We start from the raw sequence: 26,067 nt of genomic DNA, 5'->3' as shown, positions 1-26,067 counted from the left end.
TTGAATTTTCTTTCAAAGAAATGCAGATAATGTCTGTAAAAGCTATTCATTATTCTGTTTTGTGACTGCTCTTGGTATTTGCAAATCTCTAATCAGAATATAAATGCCTGCTCTTTTTTTTAAAACAAAGCTGAGATCCTGTGGGGAGATGATTTTTTTAATGCAGCAGCTCAGATGTGTGCTTTTACTTTTGAAAATTACATTTTGATAAACAATAGAGAAAATGTTTTTCAGCAGCTCAGAGGTTTTCTCCTCTTCATGCTTATGTGTCCATAAAAAGTATACATATAAATGTGAATAACACTAAAGTGACATTCTTTTTCTTTTCTTTTTTTTGAGTTGCATGTGTTAGTGCTACTTAGCATGGCAATTTATGTGCAAACTCAATTATAAATGAATAGCTATGAAATGTAAATGGATTTTTGCATGGCCAAAACCTTAAAATTGGGCTGCGCAGGTGATACTTTCACAGAGAGATCATGTTTTGTCTTTGTTGAAGTGGATATATCTCACAGAGAATTAAATATCAATGCGAAATCATGCAGAAGAGAAAAGAAAAGGTTGGGGTCTCCAAGTTGCTTGTTAGCTAAAAAAAAAAAAAATACATCTTTCTAATTAGAATGCAACAGAGAAAGTGATTAATCCCTCCTTCCTCTCCCTGCAGTGAATTACTTGCTTCCACATAAATGGTTCTTGCATGGAATTTTGTGATTTAGTTTAAAAAAGCAGCAGGAACTGAAAACTAGAAGAGTGATTTGCAGTCCCCAAAGCAGAGCAAAGAAGGATAACGAATGGCTCTCGAATGTACCATCTGCATTTCTGTGAAAGAAAATCCAAGACTTTCACTGCACAGCGGCAGATTTGCATTCTCTAAATATCTCTTGCTGTAAGTTCCCGCCAGATGTACCTGGCCAAACTCGTCAGCCTCCCCGTGCTGCTGTTGATGCAGCTGTGGAGCAAACAAAAGCCCCCGAAGGCTTGGAGTTTCTGTCTGTGCTGCCCCCTGTTGCTGCTCGCTCCTCGGGATTGCTTTCCTCGCTGCAGAAGGGGAGCCAGAGGAAATTACTTTTAGGGTCAGTGCTGTTGTTTGGCTTCCGAAGAAAATGAGGTTTACGCAATTGCCTGCGTGTTCGGCGGCCTGTTTGTCAGGAAGCCGGTAGCTGCTTTTGGCCCCATTTGGCAGAAAGGTGGAGATCTTAAAGATACTGAACTTCAGCAGGATTTGTAAAGTCCAGGAGCTGGTTAGACGACATCAGTGTCCCCTAAGGCAGAAGAGTAATTATCCCTCTCTTCTTCTGCAGCCTGGGCATTCAGTGAGCGTGTGCTGACCGGTTGGTCTGCACACACACACCTCTGGGGACCTCACTGACCAAAGCAGACGAGGATGTAGGAGAAAACTGGGAAAGGAGGAAGAAGAGGGATGTGGGAGGCCTCTGGGAGTACTCTGGGTGGAGTAAGAGAAGATACAGGGAGTGAATCTTAAGTGTTGTTTGCAGATTAGGCAGGATGCAGCATTTCTGTAGTACAGCCCTACAAATCCTAAATGGTGAGAAAAATTAAATGCATTCAGATCACCAGTCTCTCAGAGAAGAGGCTGCTGTTGCCTGTGATACCGGACTAGGATGCATAGCTTTGTTTCAGTGGGGACTGATAAGATGTTACTGAGTAATGCTCATCACCTGGTTAAGATGCTGTGGTCTCCTGTTCCTGCTCCTGGGGATTCATCCAAAATGGTGATGTGAAGCTGTTCAAAAAGTAGCTGAAGGTGTTTTGCCAGCACAGCTTCCAAATGGCTTCTTAGCCTGGGTCATAGCTGGGTCCATGCTTAGCCCCAAATCCCATCGAACGCTGGAGCATTGCTCCAACTGAGTGGGGCATTGAAATCTGCAAGCATCCAAAAGGCTTTAAGTTTCTTGTATGATATTCAGCACTCTGAATGTCATATGCCTATTCTGAAAGCAAGTCCATATTGAAATGTAACTGTTACCAATGTTGACAACCAAAATCCTGCTGTCTTTGACACCCTTGTATTGTTATCAGCTAACAGCTCATCCAGAAACCTCTTACTAGTCACTGCACTTTATTGAGAAAATTTTTAGATAGAGACAAGGCTGAACGGTAATTGTTAAAGACATAAGTTTAAATCTGTCTCCAAATCTTATCAAACTTGTTGTTTCATAATCCTTATCTACCGATTTCGGTGTTTGGTGTTATCTACCGATTGCCCACATTGTCAACAGTTGGTAAATTTCAGCAGATTCTGCGTATAGGCACAAGACCAAACATGCGTTGGACCATGTTTTTAACGAGTTGCTGCTTGCTGGGAAGTTTATGATAACTGGCTCAGCATTCCCCTTTGTGCATGCTCTTTGTCAGGTAGTTTTGAGATTAAAAAAAAATCACAAAAAAAAATTGCTTCCACCAACTTTGCTGAAGTTTTAAATTATGTGTTTTATCACTTGTAGGTAAGAGTGCAGACACATGTATTAATAATGGTTCAGGTGGCTCTTGGTTAAGCTGTGATTTCATTGTGTTCCCATATGCGTAGTCAGTGTCCAATGGTTTGATTTTTCTTTAAAAATTCTGTAACAGCTATGGCCTGCTTGAATAATATTTTAAATTAAGTGTAATTAATATGCATTAATAGCTTAAGTCTTAATAGGTATTGCAGTAATTTCAAATTCAATGTGTTTGTTTTTAACAATGTTAGAACAGTATACATTATGGATTTTCTTTATTTTAAAATATTGATTCATTCAGATGCATGTGTTGTGTACATCAGCATATTTCTATGGTTGTAGCAAAAGAGAGAAGGTCCATGGATGAATGTGTGATATCTTTGGACTCCATACTTTACCCTGAAATAGGGGAGTTTGCCACCAGCTATTGCTAGGAGAGATGCGAGGGCCGGCTCTTACTGTTGGAGCATTGTTCTTGCAGCCATAGAAGTGAGAACTGGAGGGGAACACAACACAAAACCTTAATAAAACTTGGGAGTGCTTTTCCTAACTTCTGTCCAAGGGAAATCAGAAAGCCCCTTGTGATTATATCCTTTGCTGTGGAGGAAGCCACTTGACTGTTGCTTTCTCTGGCACCTGTCATTTCCTTCCTTGAAAGTAGAAATTGCTCAAGAAAAAGAATAGAGCTATCTGAATATGCTGACTGCAAAAGGAAGAGGTGATTTTTGATCCCTGCAAACGCAGTGCCATACTGTTTATCCATTGTCTCTGAAACCCTGAGCTAGTGGATCTTAGTCTTTGTCGGGGATTCACCCAAACACTGTTGAAAGCAGTGAGATGTTAAGACATTAGAACGATGAGATATTACCTCAATTTCCTCTACTTCCCTTGAAAAAGGTATATTAAAACCCCCAGTTACATCCTTAAGCTGTGGGGGGAGCCCCATTTGTTTGCAACTGGTGCAAAGAAGAAAATTAAAGCAAATCTTTCAAAGATTTATCTGTTTTGTTTTGGTTTCTTTTTTAGGTTTTTGTCAAGCAGGCAAGGATTTACGGTTAGTATCTCTGTGCATGGAGCAAATTGATATCCCAGCAGGCTTCCTGTTAGTAGGAGCCAAGTCTCCAAACCTTCCTGAGCACATTCTAGTCTGCGCTGTTGACAAGCGGTTTTTGCCAGATGATCATGGAAAAAATGCACTTTTAGGTAAGAGGTTTTTGTTCTTACTATAATAATTCAGAGAGAAAGTCATTTCAAAATTACCTAAAATCATTTCAGCTAATGACCTTCTAATAGAAATATGTTGAGGAGAGGCTTGTTTTTATTGAATTAAATCCATAGCTGAACCTGCCTTAAAAGCCCATTTTAAAACAAGTCCCTGATTCTACAATTAACCGCAATCGAAGCTTGGTGATTTCTGTGTGGGCAGAAGTCAATTGCAGCCCTGGAATTCTAAATGTGAAATATCCATATACTTTTTATCTCTACTGATGCTTACAGCATTTTCATTTAAGAAGAAATATGCTCATACAACTGTAGAAGATGAGCTATCTATTTTCTGTGGATTAAGAGACAAATTCTACGCTTGGCTCCACCAGGAACATTATTTTCAATAGGAGCTCTGAGGACAGTTTGGCCCTCAAAAACTAACACATAGCTAAAAATTATTTACATCATACCTGGTTACATTTATGAGCTTTTAAAGTTTAATATGGGAATACAGGAATTTTTGGTGGTTGAAGACAGGCATATATGCACCTAGATTTCCTGCTTGGCTCACAACTGGTGCTAAAAGTGATTTAATGTATTTTGGCTCCTTTAGTCTGTTTTGAATTCACTCTTTCCTTTCTCTCCCCAGTCACTGTGCTGCCTAGAATATAGTCAGAAAGACCTTTCAACAGGAAAGAAATTACCATAAAGCATAATTACCCATATTTAACCACACTGCTCAAATTCTGTTCCGGACTAGCAATATGTCACATAACTATTGAAAACACCTCCTTTTGGTACTTATCACCTTTAATATTATTTCTCCCTTACCTTCATTTAAAATGCTACTGCAAACCTTCCGACTTATTGCAGAAATCCCGCCAACCAGAGTCAAGTGGGAGCTGTGGTGTGGTGTGTCCTTGCTGGGTACAATTGAGGAATTGGGATCCTGGTGCACTCTGGGGTGCAGACTGCCATCCTCAGAGGGGCTGCTCCCCACTGAGCAGGGGAAATGTCAAGAAGCAATCAATAAGGAACATCTGATAGGCAGACAGATGGTGTTTAGTGTGATCAAATGTAGTAATACTTGTCTTTGTTGGTAAGCCCCTCCAGAGCTTTGGCTCCGTCTGTCATCTCTGATATTGTTTAATAATGAGCCTACTGACTCACAACTCTGCTCTGGCATTGCTGATGTTGATTTTTTAAGTATTTCTAGGCCTGCATAGCTGGTACTTAAGAGCAAAGATGTGGCTCAGTAACTTTGTGAGACCCTGATGCCTACTTCTGGTAACAGGTTGCAGGGGAGAAGGGAAGAACTCGTTCTGTGCCTCCAGGGGAGAAACAGGATGAAGAAGTCCACTCTTGGGCATCCTGGGCAATACCATGGTAAAAGATGATAATGAGGCATAGTTAGGAAAGAGATAATGGCTTAATTAATGGACTTTTATGGAAAATGGTTTTGTCAAAAAGGCTGAATATCTTTTCTCATGAAACTACGAATTTTGCTGGTGAGTGGGGGAAGCAGTATTCTGTGAGAAAATGGAGGGTGTTAGATAATCCTCGGTCTGGACCGCATCCTCCAGACCTTAATTCAATGAAGCCTTGAAACTGTGCCAGTAACACTGCAGTAAAGCAGTCTTCTGCCTACTTCTTTATTCCTAAATCTGTTGCTTTCGTAAGAGATTACAGGTTTTTAAAAGCATTCTTAAGCACTCCTAAGTTTTGCTGTGAAAATCAAAGCATTTGACATTAAGTGATTCCTTTCAAGATTTAATAAGTTATAAGGTTCACCTTAACTGGAAAGTGCCTTGTGTAAGGTGTCTCAGAGAAAATTCACTAGATACAAAGATGGGCTTTAGCCATACAAAGTTGCAGTGCATACTATGGATTAGCCACTGTTTTGAGAGAGAGAAGCAAGCATACTGCTTGGAGCCCACCTATTTATATGTCCGAATGTGGAAGTGAAACAGCAAAACTTACCAAAATTTCCTAGCCTGGCATCATAGCTGTTCTCCCCCTGCCAAGTAGTTATTGCTCTCTGCACTGTGTAGGGGGGAAGACTGGTGGCAGAATTTTGGTATGTGTTAGTATGACTTAGAGAGAACAATTTCAAGAAAAGCTGAGATTAAAATTTCTCTGACTGCTTCCTGACATGCATAAGCTGAGCAGGGCATCTATAGTAGCTTTCTGGCTGAAGGCCTTCAGTCAGTCTTAATTAGATGTGCAGGTAGGTTAAAATGGCCTTATTTCTAGCGAATACCACAAATCATTTAATTTGTGTGTATACCTTTTGCTTCATGCTCTCTTCCAGGATTTTCTGGGAATTGTATAGGCTGTGGAGAAAGAGGATTTCGGTACTTCACAGAGTTTTCCAATCACATCAACCTGAAATTAACTACTCAACCAAAGAAGCAGAAGCACTTAAAGTACTACCTAGTAAGAAGCTCCCAAGGTGTACTGTCAAAGGGACCCCTTATTTGCTGGAAAGGTAATTAAGGTGCCCATTCACTTAGGGATTTTAGATTATGTTAATTTAATGTTGAACAAGAAATTGAAAGGTGCCATTAAAAATGTGTCCATTAAAATGGTATTATAGAAGGTGAATTTCTCTACTGATTAAAGGCAGTGGAAAAATTCTTACTGATTTCTGTGAAGTCTGGATCTTACCAAAGAAGTTTATTTAAGTTTTTATAGAAACAGTGCAATCATAAATGGTCTTCCTTCATCCGCCCATGCTTTCACTGGGAGCCTTAAATCAATCCTTCTTGAGATGTGGAGCCATCTCAGTAGTAGAAATAAGGTTCCTGAATCTGCTAATTGTTTTCTATGCCTAAAGTAAGATGACTCACAGCCAGCACTCCAACATTAGCTTTCCAGTGATATTCATCTTAACAGATGCAATTCAAAAGGCAGTCCAGTGCCTGAAGATAGCTAGCACACTGTACAATTAAGAAAACTCTGGTCACTGATCTCAGGGAAAGGGAAGGAGAAATTGTGCATACTCTTGCCATTTACTCTGCATTTTACGCTGTGGCTTAGTTTCTCCTGGAGCAGCCTGTGTGCTGCTGTTACATATTGTAGAGATGACAGTTGTGATGCCAAGGGAAGGTGACCATGGGTTTGGTTACTGGTGGATGCTGGATTTCTGAGCTAGAACCATGCAAAGACTAAAGGAGGGATTGGTTTACCTATTTCCTCTCTGGTAAGGGGTATGTGTGCTGACTGCCTGCCTTCCTCAGCTGAGGTTTCACTTAGTAAAGGCAGAGTGGCTCTGGTGCCTGTTGTTCCACAGAGGATGATGTAAGGAAGGGAGAAGCTCCAGAGGAGGATTGAGATTCACATCCGAAGAGTCACATCCTCATGTGAATGGCACCATGACACCAGAGCGAGATTGTATCACTGAACTGTATGAGGGATTATGGTACTGGATTAGTTTGTGGTTCAAAGGGGTCCTGGCTTTAGCTGCTTTTCTCAGTTACAAGTATAATTTACTGCTATTTTGAGAGGGTGTGTTTTTTACAGAGCTTTTCATAAAAACTATGGAAAGGTTTAATTTGGTAGTCTCTTTTTAAAGTTCCAAATACAGAAAAAGGAAACCTTATTTTTCGTTATTTTCCCATGAGTTATGAAAGGGTTTGTCCACGCGATACTGCACAGTCTGATGCACCATTTAGCAAATTGTTCGTTGGAACATTTTGTTCTGCCTGGTGATTTTCATATGCAATACTGTTCACAATAGCCACTACATCTGTGGTTGGTTAGAGAGTGTAATCCAGAGTCACACACCATTTTGTTTCACTCTATGTAAATTTTTTGATTATTGACAGTAGGTAGGCTACTGGTATGCTGAGATGCACAAGAGAAGAATAGAATCAGCTTTTGGAATTATTTCTCTGAAATTCCTGATGTTCATGTGGTTGGAGTTAGTGTGTGACCTGGTGAATGCTGTCAGCAGTAACTCACATGAAAAACTATTTTAAACCTTCTTCTGATCACAAATGTAAATGTGCTGAAGAGGATACCAGGCTAGCTCTTGGTGTGATATATTGATTGCAAGTGTTTTGAGCACCCCTGGAGCTTTACAAAATTGACCAAGAATAGATCTTGTGGGTATCATCTCAATAGGATCTATCCCCATATTAATACCATCCATATGGTTACACTTCACCCAACTACTTACATTAAAGGTCTGATTAGAAAAATGCTCTTAAACTCTCCCCTTCTCTTCAAACAAAATCTGATTAGATCTCAGTTTAAAAATGAATTAATATGTAATTTTTAAAGTCATGTTCTCCTCCCTCAACTCAGTTTTCACCTAGACAGACAGTCACAGGGATGGGATCTCCCTGAAGATTTTGTGGAAACATACTAAGAATCTGGGTTTCGGCACGTTTTTCCTTTTAAAGGACAATATATGATGGTCTGTATAAAGGTTCTGCCATAGAAGTCGCTGAAGGTTTCCTGGGATATGTCCAGTACTTTCAGATCTCTTGGAAGCTGAGAACTGAGAGCTCTGGCCATTTTGCAGCATCTGGTGTGTATTTGCCTGGCACTCTGAACAGCCCCCAGGGAGATTTTCTTAATTAGAAGACAAAGTTGACTAAATTGTGAGAGTTGTATTTTCATTGAATGCTGCCATTTGCCGCTGTTTGTTTTATGTGCTGTGCATGCTTTTAACATTTTGTCAGCTTTCGCCACTGTGTTGCTGACTTTCGCACTGCAAGGCAGACTGTGTTAATATGTACTGTAGCTGCTTCATTTCCAGAATGTAGAAGCAGGCAATCATCTGCTGCTAGCCACTCTGCTAAACCAAATTCTTCGGTGTCACCGTCCACGACCCCAGAGGGTGGATCAGCTAATGGATACAAATCAGGGTTCACTCAGACAGGTAGGAGCTGAAAGTGCTATAAAGATAACCATTGGGGGTGGTAAGTCGCCTCAGATATTGTTGGTTTAGGGATGCCGTAAACAAATGGGTATTTACCTCAAGTCATGTATAAGTTACATCTGGGAGGATACCTTTCAGAATTTGCTTTGTGAAAGATTAAGAGCCAGGTGAGGTTGAAGATTAGCTCAGTTCTCATACAAATAGCCAATTAAAAAGTATTAAAGCATCTTCTGATTAATTTATTTGATTCTTTGTCTCATGGTGTTTGTTTCATTTAATTTTCCATGGATCTCAGAAGACTTAAATTACACGTTTATAGTGAGCTGTTTACTTAGTATATGGAATAGGTCATTTGCCTTGAAATGGAAAAAAAAAATTCCCCTTGGGGTGGGCGAAACAGCTCTTATTTATTTATTTATTTAAACTTTGTTTTACACAAGGGTGTACTTAGAATAGTAATTTTCCCATACACGCACCCTGGTTTTGTGTTATGTCAGCTAACATGCATTGTAACTGTACTAGAAAACTAGAATGACAGACCTAACTGAGGAGAAACAATAAAAGTTGAATGGACATTGACTGATAAAGAAGCAGCATCTGAATTTAATTAATTAATTTTATTTATTTATTCATTGCAAATAGCTACAGTGCCTTTCATCATGCTTTTCTCACATTGCTTTGTTTATTGCAGCGTTATCTATGCTATTACATGTTTTTGTGTCTGTCTAAACTATTTCTTGGAAAATTAAAAATAGGAGGAAACTTTTTGTTTAGTTGTTGTAATTGGTTGTTATGTATGTACCAGAACATGTATTTCTGTAGAATAATATGAAATGCAGATGGAAAACAAGCTTGTTACAGTATTTTTTCACTTACAAGGAATGTTAAATAGAAATGACAAAGAAAGACTGAACATATGTATTCATATAAAATTGTAATCACTGATCAGTGTGTTCAGAGACATTTTCCCTGGGTGGTCAAGCCTGTTTCTGTTTAGGAAGCTGTATTGTTAAAATGAAATGAGTGTGTTATTTAAACACATCTGCATTTCATTGCATGATCCATTGGCTTCCAGAGCCTGGCCTGAGAACTGCGCAGATGCATGAGAACCCATTTATTTGAAATAACAAGTAATCTAATATTTACACAGCTTTGTCTTCTATTGTACCTGCCAAGTTAATAGATACACCTTTTATATACTGCTTTCTCCTTATCACTCACTGTGATTTTCAGTCTGCTTGGGTTTTGTGTGTGTCACTGTTTGTACTCTTAGGTCACAGTTGTCAAAATCTTTTTATCTCCTTCCACTGTTATCTTCTATCTGAAGATAGTGCCACATTCGTACGTATTGAATTCCCTGTGACCAGGAGATGAGAGGGAGGGTACCTTTTTTCTGTGGTTTGATTTCTGACATGTGTCGCCTGTAAGGAAGGTTCAGGTTTTTCTCTTAGACTTTACGTAGCTATTTGTACTTTGACTTGAATTATCTCAGGTTTTGAAAGGGATATACTTGTTAGCAAGCTGCTTTCTAAAAAACTGTTTTCAGTTTATTGCCAACTCATACCCATTTTTCCTTTTAAGTTTTGTGAATATTTCTGTTGTCTGCCTTTGCAACTAAATAGTGCAGTCTTCAAGTTTTAGAAGATATCTCTAGGTAGATAGTGTATGTGCATACACACAGTACTGCATTGAAAAGGTAATTTCATGATAGAAATTAGAGCATAAGAGAGTTCTGAAATACTATAGTTAAAATTGCCAGTACTGTATAGCCATGACATTACAGTCAAGTGTCAGGGCCCTCCTTCAAAAAGACATGGGAAGATGCAGTTCCTTTTCAAAGGAAAGACAATTGGCAATATAAAAATGTCTGAAATGTCGATCGGTATCATGTTCAGTTTCAAGCAGACACACAGAAGGGAAAACTTCAGTCCAGATGTTTAAAGGGTGGTAAGCAACCAGAAACAGGGTTTTACAGTAGAAAGACATGAACAATTTTAATAATAGTACTACAAGTACTGCTTAGCTACCAGCACGATACTTAAATGTATAGAAACCACACCTACTTTCACAGATAAAATTTCTAGATAATATATTAAAATTAGAGGGAGGGGGGAACCCAAAGCTTTTAGACAGTTTATTTTGAGGAAGGCTTTTACATTACATATTTACTACGTCACGTTTAATGAGAGATTAGCATTTCTCTGCAGAACCCCTGACCTGGTGGCTGACATTTGTTAGCCATTCAGCCTATTTCCTGTGGACTTGGAGAAGTCTCTCTGCTGGAGCAGCAGTGGCAAGTCTGTGTACGTTCTCCACCTCAGTTATTCCATCTGCCAGGGTAGACTCTCCTGCCCACCTGCCTTCCCAGAATGGTGCGTTAGCTCAGGGTGAATGCATTTACAGATCAAATTGTTCTTGGCCTTCTGTTTTTTTTCTCTGGCTGTTTTGCTAGGACATCTGTAGGTGAACTGAGCCTACTCTGCCTACTTGTTGCAAATAAATTTCTGCAGAGAAACTGAGTTAATATTCTTTCACCATGATTATGAGAATTTGGATTTTTCAGTGTAACAGCATCCACGTGTATAATTTTTCTTTGAAGTAAATTGCAGATATTACACGTCTAATGTTAAAGTAGTGGTCTCCACACTGAGAGGTTTTGGATCAGTTCTGTTTTACAGTTTAATAGTGGAAAAATATTAGAATGTTTTTGTTCTTCAGTTTATTCATCTATAAAATAGGACTAACAATAGTTTTCTGTCTAGGTAAAGTGCACTAAGGAATAGCTGCTTGTTAATTTGTGCAAACAACTTGAATTCAGACACCTTCGTTGCTTACCCAGATTCATAAATGGATGTACCCTTTTCACAGCCTAGTAGACAGTAGTGCTGTTAGGTGATCTTCCAGAGATTATCTGTTTGATTTTTCCTGCCCTAAGTCAAACTCAATGACAGAGGTTCGATAACCTGTTCTTGAAAATCTCAAGTGATGGAGATTCCACAGCCTTTTTAGGCAACTTATTCCAGTACTTATTCCCTGTGTTTGCTGGGGGCAAGTCACATAAGCTCTTGCCTTAGCTTTCTCTTCTGTAACACAGGATAATGGTGTTTACTTGCCTATCCCGCAGGGCTATTTCGAGGAGCAATTAGATAACAATTTCTACACTCAGTATATTTTTCAAATGTTATGTGAAAGGAAAACATGGTGGAAGAGATTTACTGTGAGTTTCTTATATTGTTAAGCTCTGTAGAAATGCTCAGTAAATGTTTACTAGAATTCCTAAAAGTTATTGTTACATGCTGATTTCTTAGGAGGGTAAAATATTTGTGTATATGCATAGATACATATGTAGATGTATATAAACGTGTGTGTGTGTGTGTGTTTATGTATATATACTATATATAAAACACATAGATAGTGTATATATAAAATATATGTAGTTTTTTAATCGTTACTTAGTTAAACAACCTCTTTTCTCAGATTCTTCAGTATTCAGTCCAGCAAAATCATCTTCTGCTGTTAACTTAAGTGGAACTCAGGACCCATCCCGGAACAAGAACATTGTGAAACCGTTGGCTTTGTCGGTACAGCTTGTAGGAAAGGCATTTGCTTCAGGTAGCACTTTGCTTTGCAGGATAACTGAGAGCCAAGGGAATTATCTGCTTTGCAGCCAAGAAATAAGGGAAGTCTTTGGTGGAAAAAAGAAAAACATTCACTAGCGTTTCCAAAACTCATATATTCATGTATTCTTTCAGTCTTCTGCACATAAATTTCCTTGGCCAAACTGAGCCACATCTTGACTTTCTTATTTTAAAAGTATGCATTATTTCCCTTTCTGTACTTCCTAAGTTATCTAAGAGAGCATAAAAGTCATCTCTTGATATGACACTTTTTAGATTCTTGCCTCAATAACTGAGAGCTATGTGGTGTTCTCCATTTGTGACTGGTATAGTTTCTCCAGATATATTGCATGGAATTTAGTCTGCTTTAAAGGAAGTTTAATATCTGTGCTATTTTAATTAAGCATTGCTGTATTCTATTTAATAAATTAGAAGGCTTAACTGTGGCATCTATACCCCTCATTTCATTAGTCTGTTGTGCAATTCTGATTATTTATTACTTTAGCTGGTTGTATAAAATTATCAAAATTATTATAGGCAAGTTAAAAGTTATACATTTTTTGATTTCTGTATGCACACACGAGCATTATGTTTTAAACATAATGTATTATGTATGTTATTTTATACAATATACAGTGTCGTATGTGCATAATATAGGTATTATGTAGCATATGATTAATATACTATGTTGAACAAATCATTAAAACTATCCTTTTTGTAAAATACCAGCAATTACCATATTTCAGATGAATAAAACCAGTACTTTTTCCCGCCATGCCTGAGGAAGAGTAGAATTTGTCATGCACTCAGATTGCTTCCCACCATTTCAGCCAGTTCTGTAACTGAGCCACAGCAACTGTATCTGTCTGTTCCAAATCAGTGATTCAGAATGCCGATGGAGAGCTTGCAGTTGGCAAGTGCAAAATTCAGATTTTCCTAATTGTCAGTTTGAGAGTCTTGTGCCTGAATTTATTTGGATGACTGTGGTTGGAAAATACCCTTATCTTGGACATTTTCTGTTGCAGCTGACATCAGCAAGCTGTCAGTTCGTCTCCTGGTATTGCTCCTGGAATATGTTCCTGGGAGTTAAATCCCTGTGGAGCTGGCACATGCAAAGGAGCTGTAGCCCTCTGGGCCCCATTTCCACCCTATGCAGTTTATGCCTTTTTTTTTTTCCCCTCCTGCAAAAGTTAGGTTTAAGAATAGAATAAGATGGAGCTAAATACTGAGAGGATATAAATTCTTGTGATCCTCTGTTTTTGTAGTTTCATTTCATGATCTGGATATAGTGGGGCCTGCTAAGGTGTCAGGTCTGTGGGACTGGAGGATTGTCTTAGGCAGAGGTGGCAAAATTAAAGATGATTTGCATCAATAATGTCCAGAGCATGTACACATTGCAGCAAACCATCCTCTCTTCCGTGCCCAGGCTCCCTTGCAAAGGGTTCAGATTAGAGCCCAGTAATGAATTACTGTGTATGACACATGGACAATCGGGGGATAAAAAATATAGATGCACCAAAGAGGCCTAGAAATCTTTATAAGCTGAATTCATGATGGGCATTTCAGAAAAAATTCAGTTTCTAACAAATGTATGGCAAAATTCCCAAATATTTTCTGTGTGTAATTTTTTATTTTGTTTTATTTGGGGTTGGTTCGGGGGGTGGAGGGGTTCTTCCACCTAATCCTCCCCACCCTGAAATCTGGAAATCCTATGACAAGATCAGAATTTTGCTGCCTGTGTTCAAATTATTTTCTACTAAGTACACTGCATGCTTTCCCGGGAGTATGTTTGTTTCAGTCACTCATCTTGCCCTTTCGGTGTGTGGGGGTGTGTGTGTATGGGGGGGTGGATATGCTGGCCTACTATTTTGTTTGTTTGTTTCAAGATTGTCTGAAGCCACACACTCTGTATCTTATTATATACTCAGCTCCCCTTTCACTGCGTGCCACGGATGTTGCTAATGGAAACGCTAATGGCGGAAGAAACAATATATTGAGTTCTACACTCTCGCGGCCTACGCCTCACTCAACGTCTCCTAGCCCCAGCTGTGCAGCTGGAGACCAAGGTAAAGAAAACCTGTTTCTTTTTTTAAAGCTGCACTAGCTGTTGAGCCTGAAAATGGTGATTTTATTTTTCTTCCCATCATAGCTGTTTCTGCAGTTCAGTCTTTACTGATACATTTGGTTTCTGGCATGAGTGTTAATGGTAACCTTGTAGTCTTTAACACAAGTAGCAACATTTCTCACATCATCATCCAGCCTCATGTATATCTGTGCGTAAACCTCTGGAAGTCAGTGGAGTGATACTAGCTCAACACCCTTGTGAAGTGGGAACGTGAGCTGGAGTCTGGTCGCTTGGGAGGATGGCATTTAGAATGAGTTTTTGCTTTTCTTCTCAGCATCAATGTCCAGTTCTGGGCCACCAAAGAAGCGTCACCGGGGATGGTCTCCTGGGTCCCCAGTGCCTCCTCCTGGTTTAGTGGTACCTGTTCCTACAATTCGGCCTTCGGCAAGAACAGGTAAAACTTTAATAATATGGAGATTTTATTTGTTAGAAGTTGTATAGCTGGTCTCGTAGCCCAGTGCTGCTCTCTCAAGTGTTGCGCAGAACACGTTACTGAGTTTGGGTGCCATGGAGAGTGTTTCAGGTGCCCCAGAGAAGCACACGGGATTACCTGATCCTTGTTTCCATAATCTAATATAAAATGGGACAATGGAAAAGTGAAACTATTGGGAGCAGGGGAGGAAGGGAAGATGGGAATAGTATTAATAAGGATCCAAAGCTATCTAACTTCCTTAAATGAAACTCAGTTCTCCAAAAATTGTGAAGATGTATGGATATCTGAACGTATTTGAAGGATTTCCATTAGCCTTCACCTTGAATGTTATGGCTGAGTCTGGCGTGGCATGCTACAGAAGCAGTACACACAGTTTCTGCTCAGGAAAGAGGGCTTTATATAATTTTGGCTTAATAGAGGTCACTGTCCACCAGATTATCTCTAGTTAGAAGGATACAGTTTGTGATAGCAAACATCTAGTGTGCCTAGAAAAGCTCTGGGAGAGATATGTAATATCATCATATGAAATAGTATTAAATACGAGTGTGAATACTCATCTGTGTGTATGTATGTACCTCTGTTCATACATAACTATTAATGAAACTGTTCATTATTGAAGTACTTCTCAGTTTTGGGATTCAGAATACTTTGTAAATGGAAATAAACAATTACTTCTTCCCGTCTCTACAGAGTGGGAGAATAAACATACAAGGAAAAAAAACACATTTATCATACTGCACAATGTATTCTTATCTCTGCTTTGGAGGGCTTGGTTTTGAGATATTTTGGAATTGGTTTTCAGAAATATTCACCCTGGGAAGAAGGGGTACTTGATACTATAAGCCTGTCTACTTGAGCACCTCAACTCAATAGGAGCTTTTGTAGATTTCTGTCTTCAAAGACCTGCTGAAGATATATGATATGAGGCAAGCTCCTCCTTTTGGCTGAGTTTATCTCAACAAATCTACTACCTCAACAGTGTACTCCATTTTCCATGTATCTTTTGTAACATTTTTTCTACTGAATAAGCATATCTACAGTGAAAACAGATGCATGCATACATTTGTTCATGCTACCTATGATGCTTTTCTTTAGATAGCATGGTTTGAAAAATCTGTTACGAACAACCATTGAAGTCTGAGAAATTTTTGAAGCAAGTCTTACACCAAAACCTGTATAGATTACTAAATTCTTGAGCTTTGTTTCCTTTTACTTGTGAAAACTGCTGTTTGTCTTTTATGGATAAAGCTTAATTGTTATCTTTCTAACGTCACAGTTGCCAAGAGGACAGCTTTGAGATTTTGGCTTGTGTTTGTCTTTCTAATCTATGTATATTTTGTGTCAAAAGTTAGAGTGATCTCTTCCTTTATATTGATTGACTGGTAGCATTGAGAGGTAGCCTCCGTTTTAGAGGTGGCCTTTTGGCTTAGTACTTGGCTTTGTTAGAAGATGCATATTCAAACCTGTGTTTTTCTCTCCAATTCCTACCAACAATACGGTAGTCAAAAAAAGTTTTATTTTAGGGGTGGGGCTATAGGAGGATATAGGCTCTCAATTTAAATTACTTAAAACTATAGCAGGAAATGCAGAGTCCTTTTGAATTTTATTACAGTTAGTGATCTGCAGTAATTTTTTTTTCATTTGTTCATACGGCCAAATCACAGTATGAGCCTTTTAATAATGGAAGCTTTTCTTTATTTTATAGAGCCTCTTTTGTCAGTCCCGGTTCCTCAATCCATGTTAACTGGAATTTTACAGCCTCAACCCATCCCAGCAGGGGAGACTGTAATAGTTCCTGAAAACCTGCTGAATAACTCGGGAGTCAGACCAGTGATTCTGATAGGTAAGTCTTACACTGGAAAATGAAATGCTGCATTTTGAACAAATGCATGCTTCTCTAGGAGAAAGGGGATTTTTTTGTTTCTTTTTGTTGATTCTGACATGTGATTCAACCACACTTGTTTCAGTACAACACGAAGTCAGTTTGTCATGGGTAGTTTGCTTTAGTTGCTCAACACTTAAAATAGGAAGTTAGGCGATTTCTGATAGAACCTGATTTTCAAATGGATCTTTACTAGGTCAAATTTATATAAAACCTCTGGCCAAATTGAAGTTTTGTACAAATAAGATTTTTGTAAAATCCAAGAATAGAAATATTTCCATGAAATGAAAATAACTTTCAAATGTAAACAACTTACAAAACAACCAAATATTTCCTGCAGCATTTATAGTCCAGATCTTGAAGCCCAGAGATTCTGCATGAGAACCAGAAAACTGATTCTGAACTGACTAATCAGAAGTGAATCCTACTAGCTTTTTGTATAGTCCCATTTGTATTGTAAGCATCTAAGATAAATAACATATCAGACCTTTAAAATCCTTTAGCTCTATAAAGTGTATTGTTAACCCTTAGAAGGACATTGTTTTTAATTTAAAAATAAGACTTGTAACATGAATATCCTTTTCAAACTGAGCTATTTGGGAATAATATATAACAAACATGAGTTGACCACTACTGCCACAATTTTGAGGAGTGATTTTTGACTCTTTTAAATCCTTTTCAATTCAGCATAGTACAGATGGCTGTACAAAGTAGCTTGAGTAGTAACAGAACATGCCTATCTATACAATCCCTGGAATAATTTATCATTCATTAAGAAGTGGAAAAGTTCTCAAAGTCCTCAGTTGCACAGGTAATCCTAATACATAGACTTCCAAGAGAATTCATAGGGCCATTTACACTATTAAGAACCTCAAGGTTAGGGTTGCACTTTTTTGCTTTGTTTTATTTATTTTTGTTTTCTGGAAGCATATTCTAAAGCTCTACCATGGTGCTCTATCATACTCAGAGCTACACTTCTGTATTAAAGATGAGGGTGCCTACAGTCATCAGCTTAAGTGCAAATTGAATGCAGCCCTTAGGCTCTTGGAGAGTTGCCAGTGAAGTCGTCAGTTAGGTTAAATGTTAGTGTCCCCAAGAAACAGTGTCCTATTAATAGTACAGAACCAGATATACCCAAATGAATGAGTTTGGCGAAATCCACGTGGAAATTTTTTTGAAGGAAAACATTCTCAAGGAAAAGAAGAGTTAGCCCGTTCTCATCTGCTTTACTTTACAGAACAGCATGTTTAGTTGTTGATGTTTGTTAAACCTGTTTATGAAAACAGAATGTAAATGCAGCAAAAAGGTGAAATCAATCATGGCAATACACAGTGCCTGAATCAATTCTAATGTGACTTATGTTGCTTTCGTAATGTTAAGATCAATGTAATATGCTTCTATTGATTTTTGTTTTTCTACACTATATTATGGAGAATGTCATCCTCATGTATTTAAAAGTCAGGGTAAGACCCAAATAGACAACATTCTCGTTTGTCCTTGGATAAAAATAGTTATTTTCCTGGTGGTATGCAATTATCATTAGTTTTTGCAAATCTTTGTGATCATTTGTTGTAATATACAGCAAGGAGCACTCGCCTATCTCATTTATTTTGTAAGCAATGATAATGTCAAGAATGGTCACTGATGCAGTATCTTTTGCAAGGTAACATTAAGTAGAAGTTTGGGAATATTACATTGTGTAAGATTTCATGTAGTAGCATATTTTAAGAATTTTTAGTTTTGTCTTTGATTTTATTTTATTTTTTTGAAGGTTATGGCACTTTACCTTACTTCTATGGAAATGTTGGTGATATTGTTGTAAGTCCCTTGCTGGTGAATTGTTACAAGATTCCGCAGCTGGAGAACAAGGATTTGGATCTCCTGGGCTTGACCAGCAGTCAGCTGTTAAGCGTGGAGAATATGATACTTCTAACTATTCAGTATCTTGTCCAACTAGGTAAGCAGTTTGTTGTAAGCGCTTCAGTTTTTGTTTGTGACTGTATTTTTTTTTTCCTCCCCACCCGCTTTATTTCTGTTTCAGAGCCAGTTTTATAGCTATCTATTTTTGTGCCTGGAAGAGGTAAGTGGCTCCATCTAGTGTGTGTCACTTTGCTACTTTATACATCAGATAGAAGTGAAGTGAATGTAAAGACTCATCTTGCCTCTGCTCTCCATATGGGGATTGACCAGGTCACCTTTGTGAAAATGCAGTCCTCCTTTGCAATGCAAATAACTCATTTGCTTAGGGTATCAAACCATCAGTTATCACAGTCCTTTCTAAGGACACTTGGTCTGTTTTATTCAGTTTCGTGACAAATGCTGGCAGATGTGTGGTGGTCATCATTGTTTTGGTGACAGCAATGTTTACATGAAAACCACATCTGTTATTCAGGCTAGGGCAAGTTATTCAGTGAATATCTCATTCTAGTAAATGTATTTGAAATGGACTCTTTGCAAGTTTGAAGGCAAACCAGCAAACAACATTTTCTTTTTCTTTTTACAGGTCTAGAAATTTTTCCCTACCTTAGAGTAAAATACAGCAGTCATACTAGTGAGGTTTTAGAATCCCAAAGAATAATGCAGGATTAGCTCCAGGAAGCCTCTCACAGCAGTCTCAGTCTTAATCTCTGTATTTGAAAAGGTGCTGCTCATCATAGAGGAGCATGCGGTGACTTTTGTGAAGAGCACACTGTTTTTTCTGTACTGGATAAACTGGGCTTCTGCTAAGACCTCTGTAATACAAAAATAGCATCAAATGTGCACACATTTCAAAAGAGATACAACTGGTGATAGTGGTATATAATCTGGGGAGTAAATGTGCTCTGTGTAGGTTTAAACCATGTGTTCTTACGCTTTGCTGTTCTCTGCTGATGCAATGCTGTTATAGATGAGAAGTAGGTTATGTCTTGTGTTGTAACACTCTCTAAGTGACCTGTCTGCTTTATTTACCATTCTGTGCTGGGAAATAGCCTTCGCTGGATGCCAGGCTGGAACTGACAAAGGGTTTCTCTTTACAGGCTGAATGGTTTTTTGTTGCCCTTCTCTCAGTAGGCTTAAATTTATTTGAGGTTTTTCTCTTCATTGGAAAGTTTGTAGAGTGTGCATGTTAAAACCATACAGTTCTGGACTGATTCTGGATTGACGGAGGCAGCTTACAAATTTCCTTCAAAGAAGCATGTAGCCAGCCAATACAGCATTTCCAATTTATATACATAATATATATTTATTGAGACTTCTGGAGCAGTCAGGGAACTGCATTCTGTAATCGTTGATGAGTCTGACCTTAGATGGATGTTTAGTCCATACTTGCTGCAAGCTAATGCATGCCTTATGCAAGATTTCTGGAATTCATCTTCACTGTGTCTAGTAAGCACCATGTCTTCAGCATAAAGAAGTTCTCTTATTAGTAGGTGTTTGACTTGGCTTTTGTTCTTAACTGTGCAAAATTGAACGTTTTTCCATTTGGCCTTGTGTGGAGATGGGCACCAGCACTGCAAGACAAAAGAGCCTAATGAAAAGAAAAGAAAAACAAAAACATTCTGAAGAGCATTGGGATCAAAACATGTCAGTGGTTTTAATCCTGCTGCACACTCAAAACTGTTGGAATTGTGACAGCCACACTGAACTGTAGCCTTTACCCCATGTTGTAAAATCAAAGCAGATTAAAGATGATTGGAGGACAGCCAGGTTCAAAAGTTTTTGACAGGGAGGAATGGAGACAAATGCGCACATAAATTAACAGTTTGTTCATATAAGCCTCTTTTTTTTTCTTTAGAAAGTAAGACTGAAAAGATATAATTTTTTTTGCCAGAATATATTGCAATAAGAGCACGATAGAGGCAAAGATCTGAGAAGCAGTCAGAAGAATGCCATGTGCCAAATCCTGCCTAATTTTTACAGGTCTCACTACTTGTACAAAATATTTTTGTATAAGACTATCTGTGATTCCAGATCATAACAATATTATTTATGGAGGTACTCCTTTTTGGAAAAATGATATATCTGAGAATTCCTTTCAGTTTTCCTGAAAGAGTATGACAACATCATTAATCATAGGAGTATGCTATTATGTTTTTTGAAATCAGTTGAGCACTCTCACAATGATATTAGAAATTAAAACAAACAAAGTATATGCCCTTCTAAAGCTTTCTTCTTACATCTTCTGTGAAAACTATACACAGTTAAAGCTATGATTGTGAGCTATGGTGCTGCTATACATAAATTCCTCTGACTGTGATAAAGGAATAACTAAGAAAGATCAAGAAGTGTGTTTGATTTTTGTGGGTTTTTTTTGCAGTCTGTTTCCAGTATTTTTGTAGATTTCACATCTGTTATCTTTGGCAGCATTCATAGTGAAGATTTCACAAGCTTCTTTCTATACCTCAGAATGTCCATATTTGCAGTATGGGTTTATATTCTATCATTTCTACTCTTGTGCTTTTTATTATTGCACCACAGTTTCTGCAAACACAATTTCATCATATGCAGCACTAAGATCTGTGTTTTGTTTTTTTAAGTGGAGGAGATTTCTGGATCCTTTGTTAACTACCTGTCTAGAATTGTAAAGTCATTCTTCTTTCTCTCTTGTGGTGCAATTGAATCATTTTGATTATGTTTGTGTAGTGGCACCCAGAGGTGTTTTGTAGCTTCCATATCTGGATGCACATCCAAACTTAGTGCAGGAACAAGCCTCTGTCTTCTGTGGAAATGATGTTCAGATGCCCAAAGCAAGAAATTATTCCAGCAGTTCCCTCAGTCTTGGATGGTTGGAGGACTGCTTCTCTGTGGGCTCTTTGGTGAAGTATGTCTACCCAGAAGTGGATGGCATTTGAATATGTTGTGCTTAAATTATAGGTGCTTTAGAAAGTATATCTACATTAAGATCTTTCGCAGATAAGGATTTTACATGGTATTATTCTTTCTGCAGTTTCATTTTCTGAAATCAAAATAGTCTTCTGCATACTCATTCCTGCAGAGAAACTTCCAAATCCTCTCCTTTTACTTCGGCAGTTTTCTGTATATATGTATTTATGAAATTATTCACAATCAAAACCAGTACCTATCATTTTGTCTTCCATCACATCTGATCTTAGTTCCATTGTTTTTCCTCAATAATTGTTCTGGAGAAAGTTTGCCAGGAGTCAACTGTGATACTAAACCCCTTGCTAAACTCAAAATATTTCCATATAAGAGCATTTCTGACAACTAATTTTATTCTAAGAATATTTTTTCTTGTCAATCATCTGAGTGAAATTCTGTGTTGTCCTCGCACAGAAGTCTGAATAATATGAACAGTTATGTGAAGAATTTTAACAGTGAATTAGGGTAGTTTAGCATCATTTTGAGTCTTTGTAAGTTTTCTTGGTTTGGGGGGGTCTTTCCATTTGTGCAGTTATTTTCATCTCTTGGATTTGTGCTGATCTCTTTGTCTAGAGTCTCTCTCTTAAGTAACTTCCCTCATTCAGCAAAAGCTTGCTGAATGTTTATAACATCTTTGTTGTTTTAGACATGTTGGGGATAAGATTTATTTTTGCAGAAGATGATTTATTTCTATATCAGTTAACATTTTTTTTTCCTGCTTCTAGATTTTCAAAGATCTAAAATGAGTGATACTTTGACATCTGGGGCAGTGAAGCAAACTGGAAGGGAAGAGAAAAGTTTTTTTCCCAGAAAGAGAATTGTAAAGAGAGAGCTATGCCCATACGGAGTTAAATGAGACTCATCAGACCTTTTCAGTTTGCATCAAGAGGGAAAACACCCTTGCATTAGGAATCTGTAGGTGTCCTGGTGTCCTGTGGTAGCTGGATGGTGACATAGGTTATATGTGCCCTGTCACATAACCTTTCTGTTTCCTTTCTTTTCTACCCCTTTTGCTTGTTTTCTCTGGCCCTGAAAGAAAACATAAACAACAAATAAGCATTTCACATATCTCTGATGTTTAAGCCCCCCCTTTTTGTCATAGAAGAGCAAACTGCTGAGGTGTGAATCTGTCTCCTGTGGCACTGACATGAGATCTTGGCAATTTAAAGTATGCTTTGCATTCATGAATATTTTTCATTTGCTCCTGAGTATGCATGAAAATGAGATAAACCTTACTAAGAAAAATGTTAATTGAAGCTTAGTTGGGGGAATTGATGCTAAGATATGAAGCTTATATTTCTATTTTCCAATTCAAATTCACAATATAGTTTACGGAAGTGTCTGTCACTTAGATCTGGAGTTGCATAGACATATCCTTCTCAATGTTAGAAGTTTGAATATTTAGTAAATTAAACTGTAAAAGAAGAAATTAAACATCCTTATTTACATCCATGGTTAGTCTATTACAAGATGAGTAAATACAAAATGAAGACCAGTTGACAGGCTTTGCCATACTGCATGGGTATGAGAATAAGCACTTGGGCTTTTTTCTCTAAAGACATGTGGAGACTTGGTGATTAATATTGCTGTTCTAGGCAAAAGGCACATATTCTCCCACCCCTTCTCACCAGTTATTGAGGGTAGAAAAGCCTAGGAGTAAGGTGGAATCCTTGATTCTTAAAAGAAATAAAATAGGGGGAGAGAGGGAGGAAGAAAAGCAAGGAGAGAGAAAGAGAGAGAGAGAGAGAGAGAGAGGGAGAGGCAGGCTTCTGATACAGAAGAGCAAGAATATGCCATTTGGGTAGATATCCATTGTGTGTGAGGGAGTGCAGCTTTTAAATGCAAAAATACACTTTAAATTGTAAAGAACATCTTGGATCTAGACAAACAAGTGATTATTGCTGGTTCAATAACATTTTGATATGAGATACCATTCTTTTATGTGTTTGTTTTTAATGTAGGTCCTGACCAGATACCCCTCAGGGAAGAATTTGAGCAGATCATGTTGAAAGCTATGCAGGAGTTCACTCTGAGAGAGCGATCCTTGCAGATGAGTGCACAGTGTGTCTCTGTGTCACCAGGTCAACTCCCTTGGCTTGCTAGGTTAATCGCGAGTGTGTCCCGGGACCTGGTGCACGTGGTTGTTACCCAGAACTCCCTGGCAGAGGGCATCTCGGAAACTTTGAGATCTCTCAATGAAATGAAACATCAGCAAAAGCTACCAGATTACGTAGTTGCCATTTGTGCATCAAAGATTAGAGGAAATGAATTCTGCGTAGTAGTCCTAGGTAAGTATATTTACAGTACACTTTAAATACAAATGCAGTTTTGTGGAATGCATTTTCTCAAGTTGTTGTTCCAGCTTCTCAATTTCCATTTTTAAATCCCTTTAGTTCTTTTTGTTCCACTTCATACTGTTATGTTGCAATGTCACAGTTTACCCTTCCTCCCTGAAGACTTTGAGTAGTGATGTCCATGAGGATTTAGGAAAATAACTGCATGTTTTCAGCCACATTCAGTTAGGCTCCTTGAGAGACTCCTTGAGAGCCTGAAACTTTATTCTCTGTGTGACTGCCTTAGAATATATCTTAAAGTGATAGTAGCAAAACAGTGTGTCCATCTTTTTCTGTTTTGTGTAACAACTGTGTTATTTCACATGACAATACTGAATTGACCACAAATCTTCTGTAGACCACTGTAAAACAGAACATCCTTTATACCATGTTGATTTTCAAATGCCTGTGATGTTTGTGCGTGCATGTGTCTGGGTGGAAGTGAATTTGTGACTAGTCATCTTTCCTTTGTAGGCAGATAAATTAGCAATGTCCATTTTGTTTTTTTTTTTCACACTAAATATAATTACTTTTTCATATTTACAAACATTTATTTTGCATATCATTTGTCACCCAAGTGTGCAAACCTATGCAGAACAGCTTGCAAAGGATGTGCTAAACTGATATACTAGTTCTTCTGTCACTAGCAAAATAGACTTGAGACTCCTCTCCTGATCTCTTGGGTGAAGGCAATGGAGATCCATGACTGAAGTTGAGCGTGGCCTTTACTTCTAGAATGAAAAGGTGGTGTTGACAGTGTACTGTATTAAAGATTGATCTTTCTCCTGTCCTTCTCCAGGTCAATATCAGTCTAGAGCACTTGCGGAAAGCATGCTTACGACCAGTGAATTCTTAAAAGAAATCAGTTATGAGCTCATCACAGGGAAAGTTAGTTTCCTAGCATCACATTTCAAAAATACATCTTTAGGTGAGTGATTCTGAGAAACAGAAGTTCTAACAAAAGCAGTGACTGCCTTGTTTCTTTAGTGTCCGTGTGTCTTCTGTTCTGCTGTCAAAGCACACATGGAAATACGCCTCTCCCCTCTCCAGTGAGAGGCCTTATTTCTTTCTCTTCATTCAGAAAGTGTAAAGGAGTGCTCCTCATCTCCTTCATCATTGCAGTGTGAGTTATTCTCCCTGTGTCAAACCATTTTTAACACTGTTTGTGCTGCTAAATCTGACAGGAGGGCACCCATAAGTGCATGAGTCTTCTTGTTTGCATTTTTAGCACTGTTTTTAGAGGCTGTTTTAGAATGTTTGTTTCTTAGTGATCATCGGATATCACAATTAGCTGTAAAGGCACAGATTTGAAATCATTCAGCTGCGGTTTCTTTTTTGGAATTTATTCAACTGGCAAATCTCTAAATAAAAGAGAAACATTCTTGCTCACTCTCTTCCCTTTATCTCTAGCCTCCTGCCCCTTCACAGATTTGACATCAGCTGTGTGAGAATATGTATATATGTCATGTTCAACATCATTTGTCTTAAAGTTCTTCCACATAATTTGCTGTTGTTAATTCTTAACTAGGTGATGATTTGGACAAGTTGCTAGAGAAAATGCTACAGCAGCGAGGAGAAAGTGTCATTATTCCTTTTAATGGAGATGTTAGTGAGTGTGTGTCATCTCAGGAGGCAATTGCCATGGTTTCTACACAAGAACCAGGTAATATTTTTACACACAAGATGTGAAATAAGTGAATATTTTGTTAAATGTCAAAATGCATGTGCCTCAGAAGAGTCTAAGGCACAGCTGCAGTCAGTATGCCAGCCTTCAAATATTAATACTGCCAGCTGAATATAGCAATGCAGCAGTCTCTTGGACAGAAAATCTGTGTAATAACCTTCAGCAACTATTTTTGCTCTATATTTTATAATTCCTAAACTAAAGTACTTGATCTTCTGCTTTGCCCTAACCAGAGTAGAGAAGATGCTCCTGGATAACATTGGCAGTGTGGACTCATCTCACCTTTTTACACCTAGAAAAGGAATATAATCTTGGGCTTAATGCAAAGGGAACTATGTTGGGCTCCTGATCTCCCCAGGGGTCCTCCTATATCTTAACTTTTGATATTCCTCACTTTCCAAATGTATAAAATGGTAGAAATTTGTACAACACAAGTGTGCCCCGGGGCTTCAAGTTTTAAGGAAAGTGTTTTAAGATCTTGGATTAAAAGTGCAATGCAAATGTAATCTATAATTTGCTTATTTGAGGTGTATATTATTCAGCACAAGTGATGAGATACTTAGGTGCAAAGGATGAACTA

At 38.2% G+C, this 26,067-nt stretch overlaps 1 protein-coding gene across 1 annotated transcript in view; it reads left to right on the top strand.

Moving 5' to 3' along the window:
- The window catches only part of GREB1L (GREB1 like retinoic acid receptor coactivator), a 149,905-nt gene that overhangs the window by 86,489 nt on the left and 37,349 nt on the right, over positions 1 to 26,067 (top strand). The window contains exons 6-16 of the mRNA XM_067290654.1: positions 3,486 to 3,662; positions 5,977 to 6,153; positions 8,431 to 8,553; positions 12,031 to 12,165; positions 14,099 to 14,236; positions 14,570 to 14,689; positions 16,434 to 16,571; positions 18,382 to 18,567; positions 23,432 to 23,758; positions 24,603 to 24,731; positions 25,332 to 25,466. Coding sequence (XP_067146755.1) covers positions 3,486 to 3,662; positions 5,977 to 6,153; positions 8,431 to 8,553; positions 12,031 to 12,165; positions 14,099 to 14,236; positions 14,570 to 14,689; positions 16,434 to 16,571; positions 18,382 to 18,567; positions 23,432 to 23,758; positions 24,603 to 24,731; positions 25,332 to 25,466 — 1,785 coding nt within the window. The remainder of the gene's footprint in view (positions 1 to 3,485; positions 3,663 to 5,976; positions 6,154 to 8,430; positions 8,554 to 12,030; positions 12,166 to 14,098; positions 14,237 to 14,569; positions 14,690 to 16,433; positions 16,572 to 18,381; positions 18,568 to 23,431; positions 23,759 to 24,602; positions 24,732 to 25,331; positions 25,467 to 26,067) is intronic.

The sequence above is a fragment of the Apteryx mantelli genome, chromosome 2 (assembly GCF_036417845.1).
Source record: "Apteryx mantelli isolate bAptMan1 chromosome 2, bAptMan1.hap1, whole genome shotgun sequence".
NCBI classification, from domain to species: domain Eukaryota; kingdom Metazoa; phylum Chordata; class Aves; order Apterygiformes; family Apterygidae; genus Apteryx; species Apteryx mantelli.
Note: the sequence above shows the minus strand (reverse complement) of the source record. Positions and strands in the feature narration are given on the sequence as shown.